General features: G+C 33.7%; 1 protein-coding gene across 1 annotated transcript in view; it reads left to right on the forward strand.

The window, feature by feature from the left end:
• Positions 1-16,227, forward strand: part of LOC147064998 (apoptosome protein Dark-like) — a 33,538-nt gene extending 17,311 nt beyond the window's left edge. The window contains exons 12-19 of the mRNA XM_085958376.1: positions 369-633; positions 1,061-1,207; positions 3,901-4,177; positions 8,032-8,676; positions 9,621-9,773; positions 10,665-10,897; positions 13,686-13,838; positions 15,933-16,227. Of these exons, the coding sequence (XP_085814502.1) occupies positions 369-633; positions 1,061-1,207; positions 3,901-4,177; positions 8,032-8,676; positions 9,621-9,773; positions 10,665-10,897; positions 13,686-13,838; positions 15,933-16,140 (2,081 nt within the window). The 3' untranslated portion in view covers positions 16,141-16,227. The remainder of the gene's footprint in view (positions 1-368; positions 634-1,060; positions 1,208-3,900; positions 4,178-8,031; positions 8,677-9,620; positions 9,774-10,664; positions 10,898-13,685; positions 13,839-15,932) is intronic.
• Positions 16,228-16,462: the final 235 nt, after the last annotated feature.

A 16,462-nucleotide genomic window follows, 5' to 3' on the forward strand; every position in this document is an offset into this window, starting at 1 on the left:
GTAAGTTCACTGAAATTAGTTTGACGACCTAGATACCCAATATATTGATTGTGCAGCCCTCAAGTGTGCAAGAAATCTGCCTATGCAAGAAATAGCCCTCATCTATGACGATGATGTATTTATAATAATTTTTTAAGAAGTTCAGCCATATTGTGGCAGTAGGTATACATCAGTAGCGAAGGGTGGAGGTAGGCTGTTAAGATCCGCCATAAATAGTGCACGTTAAACTTTGTTGTCATACATATTTGTTTTTATTGAACTAAGACTACAATGTACAGATGGTGTAGGTTAGTTTTAAAAAATGAATTAAACCTTGCCTAAACCAAACGTGAGAATTATGATAAACCTTTATGTTTCTTTATATTCAGACCAAGCTGGTGATATACTGGCAATGACAAGCAAACGCCTTCACAGATGGAACCAACTGAAACCAAAAGAAGAACAGAGTAGCCCGGAAGCAACTCTAATCGTAGACTCCAGATCTCTGGATGGGACCAACGAAGAGTACTCCTTTTTCACAGCTTGCGTATCGCAAGGAGGTTCATGTGTTTTCATTTCCACCACCGATTGTCGGATCCTTGTATATAATTTGGAGTCGTGCATGCTTATAAAGGAGTGGAATAATTTCAGAGGGTAATAATGATATTATATTCTATTTATTTTTCTCTCTTAAAATCATTAACCAAAGATATTTAAAGTCAACTACATCTTTCTAGTAAAATAAATGATAATAATGAGAGACTAAAGATAGATTAACGCAGTGCATGCTCTGTATATATCCTATGAGATACATTCAGTTAGTATTATGTTTAGAAAAGCAGTTATCTTAGCGTTTGAAGATGGGTCAATGGCCTAAAATAACTGACGACATAAATAACTCAATTTTCGTAGAATTAACAAAAAACTTTATTGCAAAACCTTTAAACAATTAAAACAATAAATTTGCCATTGTGTGATGGTTAGTGGAGATGTTCGGATTCTCCATCTTCTTGTCTGCTGATCTATAAATACTATTTCTGCATCTTTTCGTGGTTGTTATAAATCATGTTTTTATTTTCAGAGTTGTCTCATGCATGGACACATTTCCTTACAACGATGACTTGCTGTTCTCGCATATTCTGTTAACAATGACCAGTGATAATGTGCAGGCTATCAAACTGTGGTGCGTCAAACCTTATGAAATCGCAGCCGCATCCAATACTTGCAGGTAATTATTGTAGTGACAAGTTGCAAACGAAAAACGTAGATGGCACTCTACGACAATGACTCCCATTATTCTGTCATCGCAAACTATTCATTCTCTTTCAATTGCGAGGCATCATAAAGCAGGTATATTTGCTAGACTAATCAAAGATGTTCAAAACAACTTTCTATTTTACCACTTTCAGTTTGTATTCTTGTTTGTCCGGTGGTTGTTTATCCAGTACAAATCTTGCAATCGATTTATAACTAACTTCCCGACTAGCTAGACATTTGAAACTTTTAGATTATATCTGAACACAATGCCAATGCATTATTTTAATACTTTTAGCCATCTTTAAGTAGAATTGAATTCATTTTCAGTTAATTCTGTTTTGTATGAAAAATTATTTCCGAAGAAATCCGTAATCCAATCCACTATTATTGGTTGCTAAGGGGGTGGTCCTATCAACTAAATTATCAATATATATATGCTTTACTGTGGAAATCAAAATGACATTTCAGTATTCTATATTTCTTTGTTTGTTACAAATTAGCAAAAAAATGATTTGTTGACAATTGCCTTATTTGTTCTAAATTATTAATACATAGAATTGTCAAGTTTATATGATTCAACAGAAAATTTAAAAACGTGGCATATAAAAAGTTCTTTTTATCTTGTAATTATTGATATATAATATTAAATTTGTTATACAGTAGAACCTCCATATAACGGAGTAATGTGGGTGAAGGGATGTCTGTTAAAGTCAAAAGTCCGTTATATAAAAACACAAACAAAATCCTAGTCATTCGTCTTCAGTTAATATATCCCGACACACCCATTGTGGAGTGAGGTTAATGTCCAATGTCGACGCAGTTGCTTTCGGTAATCCTGCTTTGAAGAAAGAATCAAGTTTTATTTGCACAATTGAAGTCTGCTATTTAATGTTTAATCAACTCTCTAAAATAACAAAAATGCGTGTAATATATTTGAATTTCATTATCTGACGAATAGTGAATAAATGTTATTAGATCGGTGAGATGCAATCTTATCACTGATAACCTCGCTATCTTCACTTCCATCTTCATTTTCCAACATCATAACTTCATCTGCTATTTCACTTTCAGTCATGATGACTAGAGATGGGAAAACTGGTCGATTTTGAAGACTAAGTATACTTACTACCAGTATAAAAAAATACTTAGTATAGAAACTTGTTCCAAAATATTTACTACTAGTATTTGGAATACTATATAGAGCATTTGGCATGCGTATGCAACAAAAGTTTCATACTCAACTGAAACTAAAACCAGTTGGTGTTAGTTTCAGTTTCAGTATTATTGGTATGGAGTTCATCACATTAGTATTTGAAATACGTATTGGCTCAGGGAACTCAGACTGGGTATCGGCTTCAATAGAAATACGCTGAGCTCCGCTTGTCGAAAAGTCCCATTTATTATAAAATTTTAAACACATTTTAAATTTATGTTCAAACATGCTCGTTAACATCATTTTACTCCCTACTTCAATTATAGTTTGTCAATTTATGGCTACAGCCGTATGTTGTAGCTTAACTACTGGGGAATGCCAAAAGAAATGGCGTATTTCAAAAAAACACTACCTTATTCTTAGGTCAATAATTATTATAAAGCAATCATTATTCGTAAGATGTTTATCACACTTGAATGGTCAAAGACATAGCTTATAATTAGTATCTTTAGAATTATCTTCAAATGTGTTAATCTTGCCCATTTTTTGAATAATAAAATGCCTAATTCTTGTCAAGTTTGGGATCACAGAGATTATCAATATAATTTTTTATCGTAAATATTTCACCACAATAATGTCGACATAAATTATACTAATGGTTTTATAAATGCATTTAAAAATTAATAAATGTAAAAAACCTTAACACCACTGCACATGCATGTACTGAAATATGACCATATTCTAAAACATTAGAGTGAGAGGTTTAATTATGTAATAAAAATACTTTATGCAGTCATCAAATGTTTAAAATAAATATAAAGGATAATAAGGCTTCAAAATTATATAAATAAATTATCTACAACGTTTAAGAAATGTCCAGGATCATGCTTTAAAAATGCAATAAAAGCTCCATTTTGACCTACGCTGAGCATGTCCGCCCTTATATGTAATAAATATAGGCAAAATAAAATTGGACACAGTGCTACTTGTATCTCACTTTTTAACTTATTCCGCATAAGGCACATATTTCCGTGGCACTGTCATGAATTTACCAGATGCTACGGCTTGGGAGACGCCCTTTTCAATATTGAACGTTCCCTTATTGGTTGACTTAAACACGCGCGAAATCAACCAAGCTTTAAATATTATGAAACACAGACTTGGCGCTTTTTGTAATAAATCGAGACTTAAAATATTTTTTTCGTAGGGTTATGTTATGTTTTGGAATTTATAGATCAATACATATTGTGTAAAATTATACAAAGAATACGTGCGTATTTTTTTCTCGATTTTTACCAAATGTGGACTTATCGCTTTTTGGAATTAGCGCCTCATATATAATCAACACTCAGTGACTTGGTGAAATTTGACACGAAAACTTTACTATTGTTTTATAAATTGGTCATCGAGTTTTTATTGTTATAAATAATGTATTTCAGAATTGGAACATTATGCAGTACTTAGATCTGTGCAGATTTTTTAAAAATTTATATATTTTCTCATTTTACCAGGAAAAAAAAGTTGTCCATGAAGTTTGACTGCTTATTCAATAAGAAATTCGTATGTCCTCCTGTCACCCACTCTGGTCTCCAGCGGAGGTGCACCACCGTTCATACAATAAAGCAGGCTAGTCTAGATTTCAATTGCCGGAAGTACAGCACCATTGGATGGTCCCGAAAGATTCCTCTCAGTCAGACTTTTCAGAAGCGGCTGTCGCATATCAATGATTTAACTTCAGCAAACAATTCAGCCCTTATAGCGGTTAGAAACAGTAACAACAAAATACATGTGAGTATGTTAAAAAAACTATTATAATATTATTAATGTTAATATTAATGAAATATGAATTGGCATGCGATTGTGTGCCTTATTTATTCTTGTCCAATAGTCTCACTAAAAATTGATCTGTCATAATGCTAAATTCAAAAATAAAAGTGTAGAATTTGGGAAATCTTGACCCTATCCCTTGTTCTATTATTGCGTATTTGGTGAATCTATAATAGATTTCTATTCAACATACAATTATTCTTACAATGTAATTTATGAAGGAAAATATTTGATACATTGCAACACTGAATAATGTTTTTTTTTTTTTAATTATGAATAATGATGTCCTTGCTTTTTCGTACAAGGTGGTTATTAGTAATTAACAATCACAAACATACAGGCATTGAGAAAAACACATAAATATTGTGTCCTCCACTGGGAATCGAACCCAGAACTCTCGGGTGGAAGGCCAGCGCCTGACGCACTGCACCACGAGAATCCAAGATGGCGACTGCCCCTATTTAAACTATTTAGTCCATGGGCGGCTGGCTCCTTGGGTCAAATAGTCAATGACCTCCCAAAAATAAATATCTTACAATCTATATACATTATACAATGTCAATTATCTCCTATATATTATTATCCTACGCCTTTTTTCGTTTTGGCGAGCGATTATAACGTGACGCACGCTTATTTATATGTACATGTATCTAACCACCATACACACACACGTATCTCAACTCTCACAATCGTTCGCTGTTCGGTCAATTTTATGAATGCCAAGATTCATATTTCTTAATAATATTTCTTTCTCTCTCATTTCCCATATGTGAGACGGAAAGAAAGCACAAAACACGCCTTTTTTTTCATATTGTTTTATCGCTTGCATACACTAAATTTTGGTCATTGCTGAAAACGAGATAGCTATACTATTTTCAACATGTAAAATGAAACAGAATGATATAAATTTTTCCTTAAATATTTCAAGAGTTTTGTTCTGTGGTTTCAAGGTCTCATTTGAGCGGCAAACCTTTTTATTCTTATTTGTTGTCGCTTATTATTTTAAACTGACCATTGTTGTCTGAAAGTTTCATATGTTATTAATTGTAGTTCAGTTTAAATCCAACCTTTGAGTAAAACCCATCGACTGTATTTTCTGTATTAAACCATTGTATAGAAGTTACCGATTAAAATGTAATCTGCTATATTAATCATAAAGTTACCTTCTAATAAGATCAGTGGAAATATAAAAAGTGTTTATATATAAATGATCCCGCCATTCCATAACACTAGGTATTATAACGGAGTTTTTATTAAATTTGTTTGATTGTTTTAATCTTATGTTCTTAAATGGTATTAAGTACAACAGTTATTAGGTGTATAAATAGACACACAAAGTTTGGTTTTTGACCTAATTTACAAAAAATTATAACGTGTTGGGTGCAATTTCGGTTAACGATGAGTTGACAACGTGAAAAATGGACATTTTTTTAAGGGTGAGTAACCTACCTATAACAATTTCTAGCACTTCTTCTATAATGTATAAAAAGCTAATTTGCAATACGTCTTTTAAGTATACAACGAAAAGGCAAATTAAAATAATATATTCAAAATTGACCTACCCCGTTGTCAGGCTTAAGGCCGCTATTGATTTAGACTATTTAAATTTAAAAAGAATTTTATTAACATATCAATTAAAATTGAGCTACGTATATTATTTAGTTTACTCGATAATTAATAAGTTAATACAGGCTAAAAAAAATTGGGTGACAGATGAACGCATCAGCGAACGCCAATCGACATATCGTGCGATTTATACACTCCTAAAATCTTCAAATTGAATTGAATATATTATTACACAAATTGACAACTTCAAAAACAATTTCATAATATATTATATATCACGGTCGAAATTGACATTTCCCCGCAATATGTTTACTATTGATGCATTAAAATTCAAATTTAGATGACACCACCATATTATTATATAGTGTAACGCTCCAATGTTGTCTTTTGAACCAATGAAAGAAATTTAAATTAAATAAGCTGATATTACGTAAAAATATTTAAAGGCCCTTCTGGTGACATAATACAGTTGTTGATTTCATCGTTATCATTATCAGTATGGATCGATCCACTGCTAGATGAAGGCTTTCCCAAGTTGATTCCATTACTTTCGGACCTATGTATTGCGTTGCTATATTTATCAAAACCGATTTATATCGTCATAATTATCATCAGCCTGGATCAATCCACTGTTAGATGAATATATGTCCGAGTGTTACACTTCAATTAAAACCACGGATTCAGAGAAATTAAATATTATGTACATGTATTTGGCTTTTCACATAAGATATAAAACATAGATATTAGGTTGAAATAACAAAATTTTGACACGGGAAAAAGGTGGCGAGTAGGTTAGTTAGGTGGTTTCGAGGGATGCTTTCCGACTGGCCGCTACCTACCTTCTATCTTTCGAGCCCCACCGAGTCAAAAAACAACGGTACCTTTTTTTAACTATTTCTATATTTTAATTTTCTCTTTTTGTTTCGTTTATTTAAAAGTTACAATTACACATGAGTAGATATAATATTTTTCTTCCCAATTCCGTCGATTACAGGATTTTTGATGGGGGATTTAGACATTTATTGTGTATTATCATCATCAATCAGAGTCAATCTACTGTTAGATAGAGGCCTCTCCAAGCTAATTCTATTTATTTTGTATCTGTGCATTGCTGCATTTATTAAAATTATTTATGTTTGTGACATTTATTATGTAACTACAAAGTGTTTTAGCTATAATGGTACTGACTTGCGCGCCTTCAAATCCAAAAGCTAATCTCACATTTAGTGTTCTCCTGACATATTTAGTGAAATCCTGATAATTATTGAGAATAATAGTATGTACTGATACCAAAAATCATAATGCCTAAATCCCCATCAAAAATCCTCCAATCGACAGAGTTGGGAATATAATGATATTATTGTAATTGTAAATGAGTCAAGGCTAGACCAGGATGCACAGCGAAACAAAGAAAAAGAAAGTTACCGTTATCTGTTTCTGGGCGGATGAAGGGTCGAGAGTAGGTACGGTATGGGTAGTCGGTAATCTACCCTTGAGCCTTGAATGTCGCCTTTAAATACGATTTGCCACCTTTTTGCGCCAAAGCGTGCGTTTACAAATGTTATTAATAATTAATTGTTACTTGTCAAGGGAAATATACTTACTTAATAATTAATGTCCCTGAATCCGTGTTTTTAATAAGTGGAAGTATAAATCAACATCCTACTTAATCTCATACCTATCAATACTTATATCTGTCAACAAAACGACTTTGAGCAAATCCAGATATTTCAGCTATTATTATATATTGAGAAAAAGTATGACATCATAGAAGAAAAAGTTTAATTACCATGTTTGCTCTTAAGTTACTTACAAGGAATATTTGTTAACCATTCACCCAACTCATTAGATACACTGGATCAAAAACACATTAAAAAAATCATGATTTTTTTAGCCGCCAACTAATTAGATGAACGTAAATGCATCATAATGACACAAATATCCATGCTACAAAGTTTATGAATTGTTAGGCTCCGATTTAGAGGACTTTCTTTCATCATAGACTATTATAATCACCATCAGATCATCAAGAACGCGACAGCCCAGCTGCCGCCATTAGCTGTCTTCACCTGTCCCTATCCACATTGGTCGCTTTCTAGTTTAGGACATCCAGTATACGGCAGTCATAGGTAGCTTTAGCAGACGAATTGTTGGCCAGCCTCTTTTTACATAAACACTAGTGTCTATGCTGGTTCGAAGTCTTTTGATTAATTTAAATAACAAAGTTTACTGTACATATTCATTTCTAGATATTATACGGCAAAAAGCTGATTGCTGAAACTACTACGGCTGAAAACACCATAACATCGGTTGCCGTATCGCCGTGCAGTCAATACTTGGTCTACGCTCAAGAGAATGGAGTCATCAAGAAGTTTATATGGACATTCAACCACACGGTATCCTTGATCAATTTAAACGATGACATTTACAATTTGGAGTTTGTTGACTGCGCGACATTGACGGTTTCTGGGAAAAGGAACATATTCACAGTTTTATACATTTCGAAAAACGAATGTTGCATCAAAACCGTATTATCTGGTGGTTTACCGAAAGATATGGACATTATAGATAATCTGGAACGATCTAGGCGAATAAGCCAACCTGTATCTCCGCACATTTTTAGCACTGTATCAAAAGAAAGTTCTATTGAAATCGATGAAACTTCATGTAGCAAGGAATATCACAGCATGGAAAATGGTTTTAAGTGTTTCTTGATTCAAGAGAATAGTGTTATAGTTAGCGTCGCTAGAGACGGTACCATCAAACTATGGAGTGCGTCTACGTCGCAACTTGTGGCTGATTTGGTTTTGGGCAGAGAGGGCACTGAAGTGTCGTGTGTCTTGCTACAAAACTTTAAGCTTTTGGTCTTGTGTTACTGCTCTGGAAATTTTACAGTGAGTATTTTATTTCTCAGTTACTTTATAACTTAATCTAAAGTAAGCACATAACAAATAATGTGCTGAACAAATTTATTGGAAGGATAAGGAATAGGAATAGGAGTAATAACTATCAAATTATATTATTTATAAACTAATATTACACAATATCGGTGATTGCCGGGCACACAATGGATACAGGTCACACATTTGACACAAGATCAAGATACTGGGCCAAAGAAAAAAGTCTTTTCTTACTCCGAAGTTATCGACATAATCATAATATCTACACTAGAACTCTAATAATATTAATAGGCACAATGGGCTACAGTTCAAAACTTCATGAGCCTTTTCCGAGTATCACAGTAGTATCATAAAATTCTCCACTCCTGCCACAGAGTCTGGTGTAACTTTTCAAGTGACTGGTAAACCTCAGCAGCAGTATTAATAGTAAAAAAAGCCTTAAAATAGTAAATAGTAAATAAAGCCTTAAAAAGAAGAAATGGTATGGGGAAAGAGGATGTATCGTCACTGTACAAGCCAATTGCAGTAACCCTCACTTTTCACCAAAGTGACATTTTGATGGTAATGAACTTGTTGCATACTCTTTCACGAACTGGCCAAAAATCATAAATCCTAAAAATTCATTTCATATCAAAATAATTCAAAACTATTTTTTAAGCCATTATTTGTAACGTGACAAAAAATATTCCAGCCAAATGCTGTAACCCTCTCTAAACGTAAGCCACAGGGTACGTACAGAGTAAGCCACTCAATTTGTAATAAAATAATATATTATATAAAATAATAAGTAAATCCAATGCCCATAGTTTTTTTTTACTTCCTGAACAATTTGATGTTTGAAAATTATGACAATTGGCCTGTACAATATGGTTATCCTATTTATATAGTCTTTTAGAGTTTTATATTACTTTAATGTGTAATGACTTGGTATATTTCAGATATATAATCTAGTTAGTAGTAATGACGAAGGGGTTCCGCTTTCTGCTCATCTGTTCGATTCAAATGAAAAACTCGACAGATGCATCACCAGCTGCTGCATATCGTATGACTGTAAAATGTTGGCGTTAGGACAAGACTCCGGAGATATTGTGGTAGGTAAATAATTAAGTAATAGAATTATATATCTAAATAATAAAGATTAATGAATGTAGATGACCTTATCTATAACCAATCTTTAGATAAAGCCAACTTGGAATTAATTAGTGAAAATAGATTTTTCATGGGGAAAAAAAAGAAAAATTGAGTTGATAAGAATTCTATTGAAAAAGTTTAAAAATTACAATTGAGTTCTTGAGATTCTATCTTTCACCGTGTTCTAGCCGAAGGCATACCTTTTATACTTTGACTAATTTTTTCCTTGTTTTCAAAATTTTCAAAGAGATCGTGGGAGCATTTTAACCACATTTGTTTTATAATATTCCACATCACTGAACGGTTTTTCATTTTTAGCGATTATAAGTTTGAAGCAAAATAACAAGCAGCTGTTATATTCGAATGACTGTCGATAAATTTCATTAGATTTGTTGATTGAATATTTATATTTTTAATTCCCCAATCGATAAATTCTTTTTGTTCGCCCTTGATTTTATTAAGAAGTGATTTATGGTTTGTTTCAAATGACACTAGATGTGACGTCGAAGACCCGGAGGCATGGGAAGCCTCCATCAAGGGCAGGCACACAAATTTTGTTCTAAATTCTAAATGTTCAATGGTGATCGGAGATAACCGGTTTGACTCCTGACCACTGCACCAGTCAATTCTTGACCGGCCGTGGTGGATTCGCTGCCAAGCTTTTTGAGCTTGGACTTGTCACCCGACCAACATGGGAAGTGATTTTCAAGTCGGTTCAACCAGCTGTTGGGCTCATTGGGCCGTCCAACCTGGTCACCACAAAGGTCAATTTTATTGTGTTTAAAAAATTTGCGGTATCTTATTGCGGATTGTGAAGATCTCTCATCTGGTATATTTTTTTTTAATTTCAGATATGGCACATAATTTCCAAGAGCTTAATATCTATTCTGAGCTTTGACAGGACACCTGTAATCGATTTAAAATTTTCTCCCACTCCGTTCACGGCCGATGAGTCAGATTCAGATGCTTCCAAGAAGCCCAATGACGAAACTCCCTTGATCCTCGTTTCACTTGCTGGACAGATCGCATGGTGGAATATCAATTATCTACTTGCTGCCAAGAAGTCATTGAAAAAACCAAGAAGGTAAATATTATATACCTAATCACCCTTGCATGATTTACTATTTTTATGGTTTTTGTGATATTAGATTGCTTTTTATATCACTACAACCTGAGTCCCAATGACAGTAGTGCAGTGAAACAGTTGTGTATTTAGTAATAGAACAAAAACAATACAATCACATACATCAGTATATTGTGACCTCACAGAGAATTGAACTCGGGGCCCCTGGATGAAAGGCACCTTACGCACTGGACTACGAGAGCACCTGATCATCTAAATAATGATTACATACCATTCATTCATAATTAAAGTCACATTTCAGTTTTTACCATGGCAATATTTGTAGATATAATAATTTATTAGATTGACCATGAGTGCATCTAAAATTGTGTTTAAATATTGGAATTTTTTGATTTCGCTGCCGATAGCAATGTGAAGTGTACTATGAATAAATCGCAGCTAATTTAATCAGTAGCCTTAATAACCTCTTTTCAGCTTTTACTATCGGATTACTCTCGGGTAACGGACATTTGGTATGTGAAATTTTGCTATAACAGTATTATAAAAACTAACCTGCAACTTCGATATACGGAATAAAAATTCGATTTAAGATTCAATACATAAATTAGGCGGTTGGCAAAATAGCGGCGAAACAGAAATACATTTAGATTAATTACAAATATCTTTTCAGGAATGAAAATTTCCATTCAATGAGAGCAACATGCTTATTTAGGTCTCGATAGAAGATGGTTTTCTTCGGGCTCCGAAATTTTATTATACTTTGTAAATAATTCTGACAAGCACTGCCCACCGATGCACGTCAGAACTAAACGGGATCTGTTTTCATGCTTTTACTAGTGGTTGAGTTATAGCAGTGGCTAAGGGTGGAGGTAGGTTGTGAAGATCCGAGATAGATAGTACACATTGTCACCTCCGAAAGGATGGGGGGGGTGTAGGACGCGCTGGACCCACGCGGGATGATGCAATGTCTAGGATAGGTTTGCTGGCTTCTCCTTTCGGGAACATGCGGGTTTTATTGACAACGCGGATTTACGGCGGAAACAGGGCTTTTTATTTTCGGAATATTGATACACCCCTGTTACAGGCGGGCTTCTCTCGGTGTAAAATAATCACTTAGTAGCTATAAGTCGAAACGTAACCCTGACCTCTAGAAACGGCTTCATAAAACATCTAATCTGATTCCTTGCTCAACCACGTAAGTATTTTTTATTCATAAGTAAAGGCCTTCGTCCGGTGTGTGAAAATCACATATTGGGCGGAGGTGTAATTAAGATAAATTTAATTTAATTTAAAAAGTGTAAATGATGATGGATGAAAGAGATAATTTTAAGACTAAATATAAGTATTCAAATATAATAAATTTTGCCATGCATTGCGCAACGGTGAAATCCTCGCGCGCCGGCGCCAGGGTCAGGCTCGTGATTCGCCGAATCAAAGATCATGCGATCAGATTTGGCCAATCACGAGTCCTTTTTACTAGTCGGCGTGGGTACAGGAAATTTAAAAAGAAAAAAAAGAAAGTTAGTAAGCGTCCTTTGTAAACCGTGTACAGACCTGCATAACTAATTGTAAAAACAAGATATGTAAAGGACTACAAAGTGACGTTGTCCAACCAAATATTAAAATATATAATGCTAAGACCGCACGAGAAAGACTTAGTGTTTTATTTAATTTTACCAACAAATATAAATCCTTTTTTTTTTTGTGAATCCGGGGTTCGATGCACACCTGAGCTAGCCGCTGGAACCCAGGGTATCTCAATATCTTTAGTCAAGAATACAGCGTCTAAAACATAATATTTTTAAAAATTAAATAATTCACCGAGGTGCGTCGGCTCCGAGCGGCCGACGCGAGGCAAGAGGAAAAACACGAATCAATCTCCCTCGCAATCTCGCTCGAAGTGACCAGGCTGTCTCTTGCGCATGCGTCGGCGCGTGCTGGCTGAACCATCTATCATTGCGCACCCCAGAATTAGATTCGACTGCGCAGGTGACGCCATATTAAGTCGATGCATGATTTGACATATTTTTTTCGAAATAACGATATTTCTTACGGGCTAGAAATTTCTGTATCGTAGTCGATCTGATCATGTCTGCATGAATCCGCCCAATGACGATTCAGGCCTCATGGCCTTGGATCCTCTGAGGATGCCATGGTTTAGGCGGTATCAACATCAAACTTTATCAGTCGTACATATTTGTTTTCATTGAACTAGGACTATGAATTGCAGATAGTGTTGGTTAGTTTTTAAAATTAAATTAATGAAAAAATATTCATCTATCTATAAAATATCTAAAATTATGCAATCAAATCACAGATAATTTTTGATACCATAGATAGAAGATTTTTTTTATTCTATTATGGTTTGGTTTTAGCAGGGTTTAATGAATTTTAAAACACCAACACCATCTGTAATATAATATATTTTTAATTCAACGAAAACAAATAAGTATAACTGAAAAGTGTGCACTATTTTGGTTGGATTGCCCATATTTGATTTTTAAAAACTAACCTACACCATCTGCAATTCTTAGTTCAATGAAAACAAAACAGGTATGACTCAAAGATTAGTGTGCACTATTTTAATAGAATCTTAACAGCCCGCAACCACCCCTCGTCACGGAGTAATTAAATTAATATGATTTGTAGGTTGCACAGTGAAACATACACTTACATACCAGTTTATTCTATCTCACTCTAACACATATCTTTATCACTAAGTGTTTCCGAAAACTTTCCCTATCACACTCACAGTTTTGTTCACGCTTTGATATGATTGTGTTTACAGCGCTTTAAGTAGCTTAGCCTCAATGCCAAGCGGTTCACTGACTGATAGACATTCTTTAACAGAATTCGACCTGTTGATGAATTTTACCAACCCCCCAGCAAAAAACCCAAACTCCATAGAAAGAGACTCGGAAAGTCTTTGGAAAGGGAAGAGGTTTGTGGATATACTCTCTATTAATAATATATTCAAAATGAACTTGTGTTATTGATACAATACTAATATGAGAATACTAGGGACAAAATGGAAAGAAGTTAGCATTGTTTTGTACTAACTAATTATGAATCCTATGCATACATAATTGACAGTGTAGTAAAATAATAAACATTAGAATGTCGCTTTTGGCGATCAAAAGTAGTGTCATTTTTATTACAACGTTTTTATTAGCTCGTATTCTTGTTTGTCCAGTACAAATCTTTCAATCGATTTTTAACTTACTTCCCGACTAGCTAGACATTTTAGAACACGATGCCAATGCATTCTTTTAATACTTTTAGCCATCTTTAAGCAGAATTGAATTCATTTTCAGTTAATTCTGATTTGTATGGAAAGTTATTTCAGAAAAATCCGTAAAAGGTAAAAGACTATTATTGGTTGCTAAGGGGGTGGTCCTAGCAAGTAAATTATTAATATATACATGCGTTACTATGGAAATCAAAATGAAATGTTAAAATGACATTTCAGTATTCTATATTTGTTTGATTGTTTTTTATTTACTTCATATCAAGTACAAGTTTGAGCATATTGAGCATAATAATTCAACAGAAAATTTAAAAACGTTGTATATAAAAAGTTCTTTTTATCTTGTAATTATTTCATTTTCATTTCTCCTTAAAATTTTTTAAATACATTTAATAATCATAAACTAATATAAACTTTAAATCTTTTAATGTAATCAGTGGTTTATTTGAATAAATGCACGCACTGCAGATAGAGACTTTGACAGTTGCACAATACTAGGTGCTAGAATAATCACAAGTACTATGTAAGTCAGTTGACACATGCATACAAAAAATGATCAATTTTTTGAATAATGTAATAAGACAATTTAATACTGTTAGTCTTTTGTGTTTGCTTCTACTCAATATAATTTTGCTTTATCATAGTAATTCCTACTTATTTACATAAGTATGACTATGCATAGGACCTTTAATTCAGGCGCTCCATTGGTGAGCTAAAAGTCCGAGGACAATAAATCGTCTGTTTTGTCTATGCTCTGCTACTGATCAACGAATGAATAAAAAAGTCGAGCTGTCAAAAGTTCAAAAGTAGTGATTATCTTAATATCTTCCGATATTCCTTAAATTTTGTGTTATTTACATTTAGACTTGTATAACATAATATAACAGTGAAAACAACACAAATTTTACATTTTCTTTTAAGAATTTCATAAATTTAAATATAAAAAATAATTGATGAATCTCTCATTTTTTAATGTGTAAATTAAAAAATTATTTAATTAAAAAATGTTTAGAACAATAATTATAGGTTTTTTTCAATTCAAATGATTGCGTATTAATGTCTTGATTGACGGACAAATTCTGGCAAGTCGGAGAGTTAAATATGGAACATGTTTGAAATCCAATGTACCTGGGGCCTTATGTTGTAACTTGCGAGTTGAAGTCGCCCGGTCGACATGACGTCATATGACATCATTGTGACGTACTACCGGAGTGAGTCAATAGCATTCGAGAAATTAACGCTACTCTAATACTGGCGTTATTCATTGTCCCCATACACAAATAGGTGTTTCAGCATAATAATATCTATGGTGAGCCGTATGTGTGTATTGAGCTTACGTCACAATTACGTCATGTCATCGGGTGACTTCATGTCACAAGTTATAACATAGCGTACCTGGTCTGCAGACTTCAAAGTCCTATTCTAAATTTTAAAACGATGACATTTACAATAATACACTTTTATGTTATTTATATATTTTAGTTGATCTTGAAATGTTAATTTCTACGAGAAAAAACAAGCCTATAATGAAATACATATTTTCTACAAAGTCTTAGAAGAGAATATTCATGCAGCTACCAAAGATGCCCCAAATTTTTTTGAGATTTAAACAGGGCTAACTCTTGGAATCTTTATTTTTATTGATTTTGGAGTGTTATGATGGAATAGAACTGCTGGGCCCATAAAAGGGTGCTAAGGGTAGTTCCTGCGGTGTATAATTTTGACTGATGTCAGTACCTACTTCAATTTGACCACAGATTATTGTATACTGTTTTATTTCCATTACAGCTACAGGAAGTACAATCCTCGTAAGGAGTTGTTGGCGTGCATTAAGCTAGTCGGTGAAAAGGCTAGCAAACTGATGGTGGACAGCATGTTTGAGAAATTTGTCACCATAGACAACAGCGGGACCGTCTATGTCATGAACGTTTTCAACAACAATAAAACAGGAATACAGGAATGCGAGTATTCGGATAGCTTAATTGAAGAATCTTAGTTGGACTACTTATTTTTACTCTAAAACAAGTTGCTATGTTATTTTATTTTTTAGGCAGTACTAATAAAACTTTTTTCTTATATTCTATGACATATATTAATTGAACCGGTGTTTACATGGTAGAACTCCATTATATGTTAAATAATATGACGCGGAGATGTTTACGACTCGCAATCTTGGCTCTCAGGCCGGCTTCCTTTATACCAGGAGCAGTGAAAAGATGTTTTCCTTCCGCATCAATTCTTGGGTGTACAATTAATAATACACCCATTTCATATCGTCTCCTCAATACTACAACTAGATCATTGTTTTTGAATTAGCT

This window comes from Rhyacophila brunnea, unplaced genomic scaffold, assembly GCF_057557595.1.
Source record: "Rhyacophila brunnea isolate RB1 unplaced genomic scaffold, BYU_Rbru_1.0 scaffold_7, whole genome shotgun sequence".
Taxonomy (NCBI): Eukaryota; Metazoa; Arthropoda; class Insecta; order Trichoptera; family Rhyacophilidae; genus Rhyacophila; species Rhyacophila brunnea.